This window comes from Quercus robur, chromosome 12, assembly GCF_932294415.1.
Source record: "Quercus robur chromosome 12, dhQueRobu3.1, whole genome shotgun sequence".
NCBI lineage: Eukaryota > Viridiplantae > Streptophyta > Magnoliopsida > Fagales > Fagaceae > Quercus > Quercus robur.
Genome location: NC_065545.1, coordinates 42,683,972 through 42,702,048, shown reverse-complemented (window position 1 = coordinate 42,702,048; position 18,077 = coordinate 42,683,972). Strand labels below are relative to the sequence as shown.

At 33.4% G+C, this 18,077-nt stretch overlaps 1 protein-coding gene across 1 annotated transcript; it reads left to right on the top strand.

Annotated features, from left to right (window-relative positions):
- The first annotated feature begins 2,225 nt into the window (after nt 1–2,225).
- Nucleotides 2,226–14,810, top strand: LOC126709071 (MOB kinase activator-like 1B). Its single transcript, XM_050409150.1, has 7 exons — nt 2,226–2,488; nt 6,053–6,101; nt 8,105–8,213; nt 8,517–8,610; nt 12,328–12,461; nt 12,550–12,713; nt 14,426–14,810. Exons 1-7 carry the CDS (start codon nt 2,466–2,468, stop codon nt 14,498–14,500), a joined length of 648 nt encoding a protein of 215 aa, XP_050265107.1. The 5' UTR covers nt 2,226–2,465; the 3' UTR covers nt 14,501–14,810.
- Nucleotides 14,811–18,077: the final 3,267 nt, after the last annotated feature.

Here is an 18,077-nt window from a genome sequence, read left to right as displayed (position 1 = left end):
CCCAACAAATTAGGCTCACAATAATGGCAAACCCAGCTAACCACATGACAAATTCCCCTCACTTTGTAGAGAGAAAGAAAATGAAGCTCTCGGCGTAACAACAGCTTCGTGTGATGTGAGTTCGTAGCTAGCAATGGACGTCACGGGCTTCTGTTGGTGGTTGTTGGCGGAGCAGTGTGGGATTGGCGATTGGTTCGTAGGTGGTGGTCAGTATTTTTAGCTAACTAGTTGTGGGTTTGTAACGGGTGAGGGGTTGTTCATGGTGGTTGTGGAGATTTTCGCGATTGATGAGAGTTTTGATTGTCCGCGGCGAGGATTTGGGATGATCCGTTGGTGAAGAATTTTTTTTCTTGGATCTTGTTTTCTGGGCTTGGTTATGGCTATGGTGGTTTGGGTGAGTTGTGTGGTAGGATGATAGCATGTTGGCAGGGGAATAGAAATCAATAAAAACATAATGAGAGTGAGAGTGAGGGTGAGGATGAGGGTGAGAGGCGAGTTGGCATTAACAACGAGGTGGAGGGAGGGCTTGAGGGGGGGTGGCTGGCGGCGGACTATGAGGGTGAGAGGCGAGTTGGCATTAACAACGAGGTGGAGGGAGGGCTTGAGGGGGGTGGCTGGCGGCGGACTTAGAGAGTGAGAGTAAGGGTTGGTCGGTGAGAGTGAGAGCTTGAGGGGCGGCAGTTGAGAATTGTGAATTTAAGATTTATTAGGTTTGGGGTTTGTAAGAAGTTAGTGATATGTATAGCTAGGGTATTTTACAAATTTTATTGTATTCGAGTCAAGTTCGGGTTTGCGGCGGGTATTTCTAAAACCTGCACCCAACCTGAACCTCGCTTTGGGTTTGATTTTAAAAACCCAAACCTAACTCTACTTTTTCACAGGTTGAGTAAAACCCATTTAATTTTACACTTTTATTGGGTTTTACCGAATCAAATGTATAAGTGATTCAATTAGATAACTAGTTACCCACCACCTGTGGTGGAGGATTTGCTAGCTTTTGACAAAGCCGAATTTCATTGTAACAGACTTATTAGTACTTAATCTATTTCAGCGTTGGTTTACAAAAAAAAAAAAAAAAAATAGATAACTAGACTAGTTTAGGTACCAATTCACTGGGTTATTGATCTGACTAGCCAAGTTGGTTCAAACCTGGAGTTGACCAGTATCTTGATAAGGTTTTTTTTTCCCAAGTCGGGTTGGGTCAACCCTTGTGACCCATGACCTAGCCCTTTAAATTTTAAAAAAAAAAAAAAAATCATATCATAGGATCAAGCAAATACCTACAAATGCTAATCATGTAAAGGTAATATAATGTCATCCATCAAAGATAATGACAACGTTAAAGCAAATAGCAACCGCAAAAAAGTTTCTTTATAGTTTGACTTTGACCACAAAGCAATAAGATTATAGAAATTGAGTTTACAATTTAAATTTGATTGCATCAAGTAATTTAGTTTGAAACATCTTTACATCGTTTGGTGTGCTAAAAGGTTAAAAATATTGGCTTAAATCCTTCTTCTTTTTTTTCTTTTTTTTTGCAATTAAACTCATAATATAATTGCTATTGTTAGTCTTATTTGCTGCAAGTGAGTTAATCTCTTTTATTGTCTAAATCACCTAACTTTTATGGTGATGATATCATTTGGTGAATTTTGTAAAGCTAAAAATCTATATATTATTTATCATGTTGTTATTTTCAACATTTTGGGGATATTTATTTAACTTTTTAAAAAAGTGAGAAAAAAGAAAAAAATGAAGTTTTAAAAAACTGTACATAAAAAATTAAAAAAAAAAACTTATAAGTTTTTTTTTTGAGATATTATAGACGAATTCTTAAAAAAACTCCCTCAACCACTAAAATACTCAAAGTAATTAGCTAAACTTATAAATTGATTCCAAACAGTTTTTTTTTTTTTTTTTTTGAAGGTGAAAAATACTAGTCAAGTCGTAGCCCAACATTTTCTCAAACTGTCAAAAAAAACATTTTCTCAAAAAAAAAAAAAGAAAAAAAAGTCGTAGCCCAACCCGTTTAGGATCACCAATTTTTCATCCAAACCCGATTAGAACCCAAAAACCAGCCTGCTTGCCATGATTTCCCTTCTTAGTTTTGAAGGCTAAAAAAGAAAGAAAAAAAAATGCAGATACTTTTGTGCAAAAACTCTCTTTTTTCTGGTATGTTTACTCTCTCCATTCTTGCAAAACATGTACATATTTTTGCTTACAGTAAAGTACGTTAGGACAAAGACAAACAGTACAAGGAGTCAGGTGGTCAACCATTGCATGATATCGCATCACATTCTCTGGGGCCCCCCCACGTAAAATAAGAATATATTGAGGGACCAGTTTGAAATATCACCCAAATTTTACCAAACCAGAAACCAGAAAGAAGGGTAGTGTCAGTGACTGTGCAATCACATTCTTTTTCAATCAAGCCTCAACAACATCTCTAATCTCTCGCACTAGCTATGAGCCTCTTTGGTCTGGGCAGGTATATAATTTAATTTTCTTTTTCTTTTTCTTTTTAGAATATAATATTTTAATTCTTATCTGTTTATTTTGCTCAAAATTATTATTATTTTTTGGATTTAATTTTTATGGCAGTTCTGTTGTTTATTGGGTTACTTTATTTGAAGATTTAGTGATTTTTTTAGATACCCTTTCGGCTTTTATAAGGCATGTGTATGTGTATGCAGTTGCAAACGGGTTCAAAAAGCTATGATCTTTGATTATTTGGTCAATTTCTTAGTTCATATTATGCCATATGCACATCTACAATATTTCATTGGATTTGCATTTTTTTTTTTTTTGTTTAATTATTAGTATCAACCATCAAGATTGTGTACATGGATTTTTTTTTGGTGGCAAAAACACTAACACAAAATAGAAGCTTCTTAGTTTTCCATTTGAATAACTGGTAGGCATTTTTCTATTGGTTATGTTACATTTCTTGCAGGCTCACTGCTTCTTAGTTTTCCATTTGAATAATTGTTAGGCATTTTTCTATTGGTTATGTTACATTTCTTGCAGGCTCACTTGCATTGATTTCATACATAGTTTCTTGAATGAGCCCAAAATCCAAACCAACATTCCATTTTGGCATTATACAGTTGATTTTTGCATTAAATTGAGCACGAGATGCTTGTGGTTTTTTTTTTGGGTGATAATTTGATAGTTAGAGGAGGGGGATTTGAACTTTAAATGTCTTCGTTGAAAACACCAATAGGTGCTAGTCAATTGAGTTACAAGGCTTTTGACACTTACATGCATAGGAGATAAAAGAACCTGTGTGGATAGATGCGTGAAGTTTTTTTTTTTTGATAATACGATAGATACAACAGGGGAGGAATTTGAACCCTGGATGTCATGGATACACCAAGAGGTTCCAACCAGTTGAGTTACAAGGCTCTTGCCAGATGTGGGAAGTTAGTTAGTTATAAGAAAGAGACCAGAAATACTTATAAAAAATAAAAGAAAAAAAGAGAGACCGGAAATACAGAAATGAGGAAAGAGAAACCAAAGGGGAAAGTGACCATTGGCCGGAATATGGTTCAGAATTTGAGTGATGGTAGTTTTTTAAATTGGGGTTCATGAATTTGTCTTTCACTATTTCAGTCTTAGTTGTTGGTCTTTGATCTTCTATTAAATAGGTAATTTTATCTTATGTAATTTTGGGTATTCAAAGACGACTCTAAAGAGGGGAGTTCCCCTTGACGTCATGAGTGCATTGTGCTGTTGGATTTCATATGAAGTCAATGCTGATTATTTGCAAAAAATGAACAAAATGTTGCATAATAGTTTTGCTCTTCATGAAAAAACTTTCCATTCACTCCTTTTCCATTAATAAAAACTAAATAAACATGCCTGATAATAGTTATGTCAACATGTTGCATGTATGATGGAGAATCTTTCCTTTATTAGAAAGGAACAGATGTGATGGTTTCACTCTAACATAGAAGAAAGGGAAAGTGTGTGTGTGTGGAATCTTTTGTCGTCTTCACAATGACCAAAAGTTTCAAATACTGAAAAAGAAAGCACTGATTATGGTAATAGTATTCGCTTTCTAGAAGTTTCGATCCTTTAGATTACTATTTATGCAGACTTGGTTTTTTAACATGGAACAAATAAAACCATCTTCTAATTGGTAGATATGCTTCTTCAAAAATTAATTTACTTTTTCACATCTATGGATTCAGATGCATTTGGCTGTTTATGAAGATATCTCCATTCTGCTGGTAGACATCTCTTGTCTGCATCTTAAAAATGACTGTTCAAAATGTCTGTGATGTGCATTTTTTAAATGATGTATTTTTAATAGATAATGCTGATTATTTTTAAGCCATAGGGGCATTTTCCACTAGATGTAATAAATGATAGTTTGACTTGGTGAACTAGATGTGTAGCCTCATTCTTTTATATCCTAATTACTTCTTTTAAAAGTAATTTTATGTTGTGCAATTACAATCTTGCTTAGCAGAAAAATAAATAGTATACGCAATTGGTGCATTTCCGCTAGATATAAATAAATGACAGCTCAATTGGTGAGCTAGTTGGCTATTGTTTTTTTCAGAATGTAACTTCCTGAAAGATATGGCACCAAGGACAGGGCTTGCTTCCTCTGGCGGCACCTCTGTAAAGTGTAAATATAATAGTACAAATGAAAAACTTGTGCATTGTAAGTTGCATCAAATCTGTCATGGGAAATCTATCTGATATTGACACATAAAAAAGTTCCATTTTTCTCTTACTTATTAAAAAAAAAAAAAAAAAGTTCCATTTTTAGTCAGTTAAAAGTCTTAGGATACTGATAAAAAAAAAATAAAAATAAAAAGTCTTTGGATAATATGTTGTGCTTGCATATCCTACTTAGAAGAGATAAACATGTGTAGTTGGCTAGGCCTCTCATTTGGCTTCTCTTTCTGTTCCTTCTCTTTAAGAAAGAAGCCCTTCTGGCTGCTCCTTTCTAGTATAGGAATGATTCTCTATGATACACGTAATAGCCTAGCTATTGTAGGATGCGTCCTTTTTTTTATTTTATTTTTTTATATTTTACAATGGAAAAGGGATTCCGGGGAATTTAAGAAGAGTGACTTCGTCATGAAACACTTCCTCTGCCTTTGCTAAGCTTTAGTGGTTACTTCTTACAAAATCCAACAGTGCAACACACCCTGGTAGAGAAAATCTGTTTTGTGGTTAGGTTTAAATGTAAATCATTAAAAAGAGAGAGAGAGAGAGAAAAAAGTTCGGCCAATGAGCTCTAGCTCAAAGGGCACCTTCTCTCCCCATAACAAAGGTTGGAGGGTAAGGTTTTGGATTCAAAACGCACTGGGGGTGTGTGTAAATTTAAAAATAATTAAAATCAATGATTGGGTATGAATGTAAAGGGAGAAGGACATCACTACTATTTAAGAATTTATTATGAGATCCTCAGAGAGAGTTTGATTGCATAGTGACGGCAATGTTATATGGATGACTTTATGTATTTCTTGGACATATAGGGGAGATATACATATGCTCAATGATTGGTTCTAAACTAAAAGGAAGTAGGCTTTTGCTTTATAAAAATTAGATGGTACACTTTGGACAGGTAAGCTGTGTGTATAATGGTTTCTATTTACTAAATTAGTAGTGGGTCCTTGTATAATCTAGAGCAGGGGCCTCTCATTATGAGAAGCACGGTGAAGTTCAAAGCATACAAATGTATTGTCCCAAAGCTAGTCAATTTATGATAGAGTGTGTCAAGAATGCATTGGGAAGTTTTGTTCAGACTCTTTGTACATATTTATTTATTTTAATTTGAAATTATTATTGTTGCTGGGCATGAGTATCTATTCAAATTTCTACCTGACTTGATGCCAGCCAAAGTTTCCATATGTAGTTCTCTTGCTACTCTGGTCTGTGTGTGTGTTCTTGTAGTTGTGAAGATCATGGTTTTGTGCTGTTCATAAATATTGCTTAATACATTAAACTTAATTTTATTATTGATGCCTTATAAAACCATGTGTTTCACCTCTTTTGCTGATATATATTCTCTTTGTAATTCTTCTGTAAACAGAAACCAAAGGACATTCCGCCCAAAGAAGTGTGCACCCTCTGGGAGTAAGGTTAAGTCCCTTTGTTATCTAGTCACATCTCTTTCTTGCTGGTTATGGTTCTATAGGAAATAAAAACCCCCTTTGGAAAATCCAGAATTCTTTGTTCACCTCCCATTCAGGTGGAAAAAAATTAATACAAACACACACACACGCACATATGTATGTATTTATGTATTTATGTATTCTCTTTTACACTACACTGTTATATATGTACAAACAAGTGATGTACATGAATGACGATTCCATGATTCCATCTATATAATTTGATAATGAGTTTCTTGTGTTCATACCTATATGTGGGCTGTTGTTGCATGTTGTTTAGGGCTTCTTAATTCAGGGGAAAGTATCATGATATATATATGGGAGACTTATGTGGGTCATCTGAGTTATTGATGATCCATCCTTTTGCTTGATTTTAGGCTCAAAATATGTAAGAACAAATTCACTTTTGGAAATAGGTTTTAATTGTTGGATGTTCGTTTCCAAATAAGCAAAAGTGTAATAATTATTTACAACTAATAAAGAGTAAATCTCCAATTACTGAGAAAAAACAGCTATACAGTGGGTTTTAGTTGGTTTAATTGGTAAAGTCTTTTGTTGAATAAAAGATCTGGGGTTCGAACCATGCCTACACCAAAAATCGATTGATGTTTTGGCCTAATGATAAGAGCAATCATTATAGAGCTAACGCTATAGGTTAGAATTCTATTGTATCTATATAAAATAAATAAATAAATAAATAAAAATTACAGCTACACAAACAATAATGATAAAGCATGAAAGAAACATATTTCATTTCATAAATGAAAATTATACATAAAACTTAATCATATAGCTGCGAGTCTGGATCGCTTGTTGCTACACGCTGTTCACTTTCCTATGAGATGTGGTTCTTTGTATGTTCTGTATTAGAAATCTATTGGTTGATGCAAGAGAATATGATAAATGTCTATGCTTGTTGTAAAGGGCTTTATGGTTGACATACTTATATTCATATTTTGAATGCTAATCCTGAGTGTGTTATGCACACAATTTGAAGAGAAAGGAATGTTTGAATGCTTGAGGGGTAGAGAGATCTATTGTTGAGATGAAATCTATATTTTTACATTCTTTGTTTGAATGTTGTATTATAATTGGTGGGATATCTTGTAAATTCTTTAGTAGTTTTCATGGATCTTGTAAATCTTAGATTGTAATTCTTTTGGAAACCATTTCAGAGTTCTTTTAATGAAATTCATTATTACTTATAAAAAAAAAAACTCTCCTTGACGAATCAGATATGCCTTATATCACTGGGTTTTATTCTTAGGGAATATATATCTACGTAGAGAGCATATTTTTCTTTTTCATATTGAATGCATCATATTGCTTTTATCAGCAGTCACATTACCCATTTGAATAAAAATTTTAAGACCTAAACCTTTACAAAAGAGTCCTCTCTGCTGCCAAATCAATTTCCAGAGTTGGGGGACCATGGCCCAATTTTTATGCTGGAAACATCCCAGGAATTAGCTGAAATCAGGTCCTTTTTGTTATGTGAATATCAGCCACTTGGGGCCTGCAGCTTGAGCATGTTTTTCATTAAGGACTATCCTGCTGCCTACTAAGCCCCTTTGGTCCATATCAGTTCATCGGGGCCTTGTTTGGACTAAATCAAGTGCTTGAAATACAGCTGCCAATAGTTAACTACGGGTTAAAATGTGCTGAGAAACAATTGAGTGGAAAAAATGGAGAGAGAAACAAGGTTGAGTCAATGCAATGGTACCTTTTCAAATGCATATTTAATGCATTGAATAAATGCATATTTAATGCATTGATGACTATGTAGAACATGTATTTGATATTCTTTTTGTTATGATAATCAAGTTTCCATTTCCAGAGCTTCTGGTCTAGTTCTTTAGATCTGTCTTATTGCTGTTAATTGTAATCTATGGCCTCTCTATTAACAATTCTCTGATTGTTATTTTATTGGTATAACTGAAAGCACCAATACTTGTCCTGTTCTAATGCAGGGGGCACAACTTAGAAAGCACATTGATGCCACCCTAGGAAGTGGAAACCTAAGGGAGGCTGTAAAACTTCCTACTGGGGAGGACTTGAATGAGTGGCTTGCTGTCAACAGTAACTCTTTCTATCTCTCTCTCTCTTGCATGCATGTGTGCACTTACATTTTCAGAATATCTAGCCTGTTAAATGTATCTGAGTTTTCCCTTCATTTTATGCCTGTCAATCTGTTAGGTTTAGTATATTCATGTGTTACTCTGCTGTATTTTCTAATTTGTGTAGTTTTTTTTTAATAATTTAGCTGATGCTAAAATGTAAAAAGACATTTCCAAATCAATTTTTGCTTTACTGCAGCTCTTGCTTGAGATTCAAATCTGAAATGTGGTTGCTTTTTTTTTTTTTTTTTTTTTTCAATTTCAGCTGTGGATTTCTTCAACCAAGTGAATTTGCTCTATGGTACCCTCACAGAATTCTGTACTAATGAGAATTGTCCAACAATGACTGCAGGCCCCAAGTATGTAATAATATTGAAACCTTTAGTTTTTTTTTCCATCTTCTTTTATGGTATTTAGTTTATAGAAATTCAATAATGTGAATTTCTATTGATTTTTTCAGCTTGCCTCCAATTAGGATATTTTTTGGGGAGCTTTTCCATCTAGTAATTGGGATAATTCCATTGGTGGATTCATATCCATCTACAGTAACATATAATATAAAGAGAAGTTGGTCTCTCCCACCCACTTAAATTGTTTGTGTCAAAAAGTTTTAAATTCCAACTAAATTAATAGCTTTTGGCCTTCTTGTTAGTTACACGGGTTTAAATATCCATACCTAACCTCAAGCTATTTTTCTTTAGAGCTTTATTGGATTGGTTGTTTGTTTTGCGAAACTAATCATTCTCTTCTCTTCTTGTTTTTCTTGATTCTTGTAATTTTTGTACTAGATTGTTGACCCCTGTACAATCACTGTGTGCTGGGGTGTCCCTTTTTTTATATCAATAAAACTTATTACTAATTAAAAAATATATATAACTGAAGTCCTTTCAACCTCACATTGCCTTAGTTATCTTGCACATGTTTCCAACTAGTGTAGCAATGTTACTTGTGCTTCCCAGGAAACTACCACATCACTGATTTCCTCATCTAACATGACCTCTACTATAAAACTTGCTATAACTAATATGGGTATGGATTATTTTTCTGATCATTTTGTTGGCGACGTGGTTCTAGATGTGTTGTGTATATATTTTTGAGTTAATTGTACCTCCCACCCCCATTAACATGCAGTTGCGGTGTTCCTCTTAAAATTCAAGAGTGAGTAATGCCCCCCCTCCCCACTATCATGATTGTTGGTAATGAGCATTTTACCCCTTGCAGTTATAATTTCCATCAATTTTGACAGAAAATTCAAAATTTTCTAAATCATGTCTAACAAAAATTTGAATTTTCCCTTAAATTTGATGGAAACTCTAACATTAGGGGGCAAAGTGCTTTAACTGATTTTTTTTTTTTTTTTTTTCTTTTTTTTCTTTTGGTAAGTAAATAATTCATTAAAAAAGTATGAACGTGAAACTACCCCCAAGTACATGGGAAGTGTACATAGGGCAAAGCTACAAACAGTGTGAAAATAAATAAGAAATAGAAACTACTACAAAGGATTAGTGAAGACTCAAGAGAATCCAGATTCTCTAGGAGCCTTGTGATAGAGGACATGGGAGACATGACATCGAAGTCCATTTGTATAAAGTGTACAACAAATAATATTTCAACTTTGCCACTCTTAACTCCTACATGTGAAAGCAATTAGCATTCCTTTCTCTCCATAAACACCACATGAGACAGAAGGGGACCCCTTTCCAAGTTCCCCCCCATTACTTCTCCCACCAAACCTCCCCCTCCAAGAAGACATCTCCTGCATAGAGTGAGGCATGACCCAGAAAACACCAAACAAGAGAAAGATCATAGACCACAATTCCCTATCCATGGCACAGTGTAGAAATGGGTGATTCACACTCAGTTTTACACATGAAGCACCATTCCAAAATAATTACACCCCGCTTCATCATTGCTTAGTTTTAGGAGGGACATTGCAACTGCATCATAGTTCAGAGGGGAAGTGCACTTGACCAGTTGACCTATATTCATTTACCAGAATATTTGACATTGGAATTTTTTTTTTTTTTAAATAATTTTTTTCTTTTTCCAATCTGATATATATTATAAGCCTATAGATTTACGCTACAAGCTAATCAATGTTTTGAGTAACCTGCCTCCTAGAATGACACAAACTGATTAAATGGTGATATGGAATGAAATGTTTATATAAATCTCTTGAAATAAATTATTGTTAAAATTTTGAGATAATGTGTGTACTCAATAATGAACATAAGCTGATTACATTACATGGAAAAAGAGAGGTTAAAGAGTCTGCTGATAAGTCTTATTTGTTTACAGGGTATCTATCTATTCTTTTCTTACTAGAATATCATGTTTTGACTCTATTGTACTGTGTGTCATTTAATAATCCAAAAGAAATCCCCTATCCCTGGTTAAAATCTAATTTTAAGTGGATGAATTTCAAGGATATTTAAAACTTTATAGACTTAGGCAACAAGACTTCCTACACCTACTTATCTTGTGGTAGTATATTTAATGTATCTGATACATTAAAGCATACAGCTATGATTTGTATGACACTACTCCTATTGAGAGTTTGTCACATTGGACACTTGAGGAGATGACACTCGTTTAGACATGTATAAAAATTTGATCTTTGGGAACTGAAAGAACTGAATTATGAGGGCATGGTGCATCTTATGGAAAACTAACAAGTTTCATTATTGTTTTACTATCTATTGTTGTTATGCATACAAACACCTAAATAAAAATAATATATTTGTTTTATCTTATATGGACTCAAATAGCACACTTGTAGTCATATGACCCTCTCCATATTTTTGGGAATTGCTGTGTTTGGCTCTAGTCCCTGTATTGAGGCAAGACCCTTATGTCTATTTTTGCAAATCACAGGGTAGAATTATGTATAAGTACATCACAGGCTAGAATAGATTCATGCAATGTTGCTTTTAAAAATGTTATTGATTTTTTTTTAATAATTGATTTTGACAGGTATTCTTTTTATAATTTTTGTTAATAATTGACAACTAACAAGAATAATTATTGTCAACAATGGTATTTAGTTTCTGCCCTTGTACAGAATGGAGGTTAGTTTTGAACTAAATACTTTTATAGTGTGCTGCTTTGGGATTTTATTAATGTATTTATACTATTTTCCCCTTAGAGATGCTGTAAAATTGGCCTTAGTTATGGTCTTCATATGAAGCCTTTTTTTTTTCAGAGTCATATTATGAGGGTTGGGTGGATGTATCAGCCTTACAGCTTTATCTAATTCATTTCAGTTAATCCCAATTCGTAAAATACATACCAACAATCTTATAACTTAGTGGTACTTCTCCTCTCATTCAAGGAGGTTTGGGGTTCAACCCACCTTGGTTATAGGAGTTGTTGGGTTAAGGGTTATTCTATCCTTTGTTAAAAAAGGAATAGCGTAAACAATCTCCCTTGGATTTATCTAAAATACATGGATACTCAAACCTCCCCTATAATTTATGCTTTCCATACACTCTAGTCCAGTTCCTCTCTTTTTTTTTTTTCTTTTTTTTTTTGGACCTTTTTCTTTAACCCAAAATCTCTAATGTCTACCTCTATTCCCCATGCACATGTTATACATTTTTATTTATGCTTTTTAAAAAAAGAAGCATAATCCTGAGTTTTATTTTTTATTTAAAAAAAAGATAAGGGCAGGATTGTCAATTTATACTTTCTGTTGAAATAATTGTCTCTTTTGTACTAATTACTGATTTTGTTTTTTTGGATAAGTAAAAAATTTGGACCATTTCTCAATTTATGCACTAATTGCTTTTTTTTTTTATTATTGATAATTAGTTAACTAAGTGGGTCTTGAACTCATGATCTCACTCTCCATCTTGCTCTTACAAGGGGAGGAGGTTACACTGGCTAATTTCTGAAAATTCATGGGAGGTTTGTGATTTTTCTCCTAAATTTAAGGGAGACTGTAGTATTTTAATCTCCTCCCCAATTAAAATAAACTAAGAAAGAAAAAGAAAAAAAAAAGTGTTAAACTCTAGCTCGATTGATGCATGATTGTAAGTATAGATTTACTGTTCCTGATATGCATATTAATTTTACAGATATGAGTATCGATGGGCAGATGGTGAAAAAATCAAGAAACCTATTGAGGTCTCTGCTCCAAGATATGTTGAACTCTTAATGGACTGGATTGAAGGCCAGCTTGATAATGAATCTATTTTTCCTCAAAAGCTTGGTAACATCCATTGACTATTTGTACCTTGTCTCAATTATTTCTCTAACATTTTTTTTTAATATTTATTTGTCTGGTAAAACTTTCATAGGGGCACCCTTTCCTCCAAACTTCAAGGATGTTGTGAAGACAATATTCAAAAGATTGTTCCGTGTATACGCCCACATCTATCACTCGCACTTTCAGAAAATTGTAAGCCTCAAGGAGGAGGCCCATCTAAATACATGCTTCAAGCATTTTATACTATTTACTTGTGTAAGTCTTCCATATCTCAATGATTGAATGATTTTTTATTATTCTTTTGTTTGAGTTCTCTGTTCCATGGTGGTTTCACTTACAGAACTAGTATCTATTGACCATCAGCATGATCTTGAAAGAGATACCATAATTTATTCTCTATATAATATTTGCACTCAGTCAGCGTAATATCAAAGAAGTGAAACTAATTAACCGTTAGACATCACTACTAATCTAACTGTTGAACCTTGATCCATGATCATTTGGTGATCCAAAAGCCTCCTTTTTCTTCCCTTAATCATGCTTTTGAATCGTATTAAAATATATATATATATATATATATATTGTGAAAGACAATCTTTCTAAGTTACACCAAAATCTTTTACATAATATATTTTGATATGACCAGGCTAAATTATAAAAATTATATAGCATTATTAAAACATGTGATTAAATTTACTATATGATACTTGTGGATCACTAGAACTTTTGTGTTTGGCATTCATGGGTTCATGACCGACTTGGTGCATAACTTACCAATAAAATAAAGGACAAAACTTATATACAATACCTTAAATGCTGTTTCTTAGATTCCCTTCTTAAGATTTTGTCATGTGGCTATTTAATTAAAAAATACATTTCTATCTCATGATAAAAAAGCCACAGGGCAAAATCTTAAGAGAGAAATCTAAGGAACAGCGTCTAACTACTGTACCTAAGTCTTATCCTAAAATAAAAGGGTATATAATATGTGTATTTTAAGTTATGCATAAATATTGTACTCTTTATTTTTGTTGAGAGAATTACATTTCTTAATCCTGGGTGTTGTGATTTCAATATTTTGCAACAATTCTTTAATCTTTTGTAACAACTCAATTGTACAAGACGGATATGGTTTTAAAAATCAATTCTCTCGCCAAGAGCCGTGTAGCTCAATTGGCACATTCTGGTGTTTCTAACAAAGACACCCAGGGGTCAAATCCCTCCTCCCCATTATCACTATCAAGTTATAAAAAAATTTAAATATATATATATATATATCACTCCTCTCATTTCTTTATGCTTGTTTTGGACCTCTGTAGTTGGCACTACAACAAATATTACTATGTCTTGAGATAAATTCTAGTAATACTGACTCTAGGTGATGCCTTGCTACCATCAGAAGTCTAAATTTGTCATGGTGGGACGTGAATAATATTTAAGAAGTCAACAATTTGTTGCATTATCATTGATTGATGCAACTTCCTATTTAGTAATAGTCTGCACAAGTGTTCAGAAAAGCATTATTTGCAAAGGTTGGCACCAACGTCAAAACGGATCTCTTCCATTTTTGTGCTTGTTCATTTTACACTAGGATTTGCAATTGTGGAACAGTTAAAAATAATCGAGCATTAAGTTCTTTTAATATACTGAAAGCTTTGTTTCCTTGGATCATGGTTCTGTGGAGCAATTTGTTTAAAACCTTAGGTCTTGGAATACCTTAACACCCTCCATTAATCTTGGACATAGATAGTGGAAAAGCCGTCCCATTGATTTCTCTATTTAGGTGTCAAAATGTGTTTTGACATCCCAAATGTGTAATTTTTATAAATCGATTGACAAGTCCAATCCCAATATTTTCATTTCTACTACAAGTATGCCTGATGAAAAGTGCACCTTTTGTTTCATGTAAGAATTTATCAGTTAATTATGAAGCTTTTAGTTAAACTTGTCGCACTGGTTTTGCGCAGGAATTTGTGCTAATTGACAGAAAGGAGCTGGCTCCACTACAAGAGCTTATAGAATCCATTATTGTTCCTTACTAAAGGGGTCTGCATACCTGGCAGAAGATTATATACAAGGGAAACACAATTAAATAAAATTAAAAAAAAAAAACACCGGTCCTGACTGTAGAGTTTATCCTAAATTGCTTTATATTACAAATTCCTGTGAATGTGCTGTATAAGTGTTTCAAGAAAATTCTTTCTCTTTGTGGATCAAGAAAATTCTAAGAGCGCATGAGCAGTCATTGGTGTCAAGACTGCGGTTGTGAAAATGGCTGAAGGCCATCAGCTAATGTGTACGTAGCTTGAAAAACATTTAAGTTGAAATCCTGTGCGTTGCTATATTCATTGATTTCTCAAATTTTCTCTGCCTACTTTTCACCTTGTGGACCAAGAAAATGAAGCAGCCGAGCAACCCTTGGGGGGAGTGACTATTTGCAAAAATGGCAGAACATGTTTTGAATCCATTTTGGTGGGTTTCAAATGCTTTTCTGACTCCGGGTTTATGGCCGGACCCGAAAATTATTGGCCTTTCCATGATTTTGAGAATCCACTATTCAGTGTTGGCTTGGTTTCAACTTCCGCGTCTTCAGTGCTTTTGGTCTGCTATTATCTTTAAAGACTTGCAAATTCAAAATGCTTCTTGTTATAGCAAACTTTTTGACATGGCTATGCCTATTGTTTCTAGGGTTGATTTTAGTATCCAGGGAGAAGGTAGCATGGAGAAGCCAAATTTTCAGAGAACCTGCAGTAGTGCTTATTTGCATACAACATCGCAGAGTCGCCTTTAAAATTCAGTTGTACTATTCGAGTAGTAACTTGCTCGGTTGTTCATATCCCATGCTGGTTTTCTATTTTTTTTTAAAAAAAAATTACAATCTATTTTGGTAAATCACTTTCAAAATTGATTGAAAAAAAAAAAGAGTAGAAGTTGGAATTTATTTTCTTTACTACAAATAAGAGACTATTTTAATGATTCTGGTCAGTATAGCTAAAGACGAAAGCCCTAGGCAAGAGGTGCCAACCTGAGCGAACGTGTACCAAATTCTAAATGATGCCTATACAGTTTAAATTATATGTTATGTATATAAATTGCTTTGGAATATTTTGGTGCGGTCCTAAAGCCCGAACTTCGGAAGAAAGAAGCTTTTGTGTATGAAGGAGAAGAAAAGGGATTGGGGTTATGTGTTGAGTCCAGATTCCAGAACCCTTTTTTTTTTTTTTAACTTTGGATTTGTTGCCTTGTGGAGGCCGGTTAATTCCCCACTAAATTGAAATCAAAATCCTTACATGCCTTATTTTCTGTTTTAAGTTACAAAACCGAAAAAGAAAAAAAAAACCGCAAAATTTTCTCTGTGCAAAAGGCAGTGCTCCAACAACTTTAAGATTCATTTGTTGTTCAAGAACTTTCGATAATAATTTTAATTTTTAAGAAGCTCCAAACGGTTGAACTACTTTACTTTTCCTTCTTATTTTGAAACTCCACTAGTTTTGAAGCACGTGTTAGCCAATAAAAAGATTACAATTATGGATAAAAATAGAATTTATTTATAACTATTTAATTATTGGATTGCCTAAAAATTATATTATTAAATGTTTCAAAATATTCACATATCAATACTGTAGCCCTATTCCCGACTTCCCGTCACTTTTCTCGTAAATGCTATTTTTTATATTTTACCATCAAAGATCACATACATAAAAAATAAAAAAATGTAGTATTTGTTATATTAAGTAGATAATATAATTTTTTATGCTATATTTTATGTCAAAATCTGAATACAGGAAAAACTTTTTATATAGATCATATTAGACTTTATACAAAAAAGAGCTTCATTATCACAAGCGTAGTTTATAAAGATAAGTATATATTGTGTACAAAAAGAGGTCTAAAAAAAACTAATGTATCCATATCTACACCTTTGATCTACAAAAGGTAAGACAAACTGATACATAATTGAATAATAATTATGTCTTTATTTGTCTTCCATGATCTTCAAAATTTCGTTTTTTTTCTGATCTCTAGTGAAGTTTTCAAACATATATACATATTAATTTCCTTCTTTCTTTTCTTTCTCTATCAATTTGGTCATGGATGATTTTTTTTTCTCTACCTAGATCCTATGTTTGTGTTCATCCATAGAGAGAAGTCTAACTATTGTGTCCGTGTCCATCAATAGAGTAGGTGGTTGACCAAAAAGGCCAACAAAGAGATAAGATCAAAAAAATAGGAGCGAAAGACAAAACAAACCCTTTCAGCTTGCTTGTATATTAAGGTCTGTTTGAATTGAGCTTATTTTTGCTGAAACTGAAAACACTGTAACGAAATAATTTTTAAATATGTGAATAGTATCATGGGACTCATTTTTAATGAAAAAATTGCTAAAAAGTGAAGTTTGTGGGTCCCATGAGACCCACTGATGTGCTAAAAATGTCTAAAAAGTCAAAATTTTCTGTTACTGTGCATGTGCATGAACAGTAGTCTTTGTCTCCCATTACGCGTGCAAAAAAAAAAAAAGGGGGAAAAGGGAAAACGCAAAACGCAGACGCCGAATCCGCTGAATCCAAACGCTCACTAAAGGTAAAAAAGTTAAGAAAGAGCTGGACAAAATCGGTCAAAAAAAAAAAAAAGTGCTAAAACAATAAACAAATAGCAGACAAGGTGCTCGACAAAAGCACTATTTACAGGTGCACTCGCGCTTTTTATATAGCTAATAGAAATAGTAAGAAATGTTTTTTATGATATTTTCCTAAACCTGGATTGGTGTTAAATGTTATTATTAAGGAAGTGCAAAACAAATTCTGGATTTTTTTTATTTTTTTATTTTTTTTTTAACTTAGTTATAATAACAATTTGTAGGGTTGATTGAAAATTGCTTACTTCGGTCAAGAAGTAGGAGACATACCCAATACGGAATTAACGAGTGCGTTCGGTATCTTAAGTTCGTCAAACTATCAAAGCACATGTAAGACTTTTTTTTTTTCCATGAGAATTATGTATTTTGCGGTGGAAAAAGTTACTTATTTGTATATTCCAATAGAACTTTTCTTATTATGGATTTGTAATCAAAGTGTACAATTTAATAAAATATTGTTCATTTAAATCCAGGTTTTTTTTTTTTTTTTTTTAAATGGGGCATGACCGCTGCCACCGGTGGTAGTGACTTGTGTGTTTAGTGTGTGTATTCCTTTGATTAATGACATCATTGGTGAAGCCCATTGTTTCAAACAAATTGCACCCGTTTTTGCATTTTATATTCGTGTTCACTTTGAAAAACTTTGTTACAAGCCCATTCTTTATTCTGTCCAAACAGAAAATATATAATCCAGACAACAGCAGTGGCTGCCACTGCTGCATAAAATTGGTTTGACTATCAATCTAGGCTTGCATAATACAGCAATTTGGACAAAATAAGACTCTATTCAGAATAATTTGTGCATCATGTATCTTAAAGAGCTCAACTGGGATCAGAAATAAAACTTTCTTCTTAATATATACATGGCAGGAAGTTAGAATATGGGAAGACTCCTGGGTACCATGGTTATATAAATTCAAACCCATTGCTAAGGACAGCTTAGTGGTTCAACAGCCCCTGGTGGTTAGTCAGTTAATTGATGC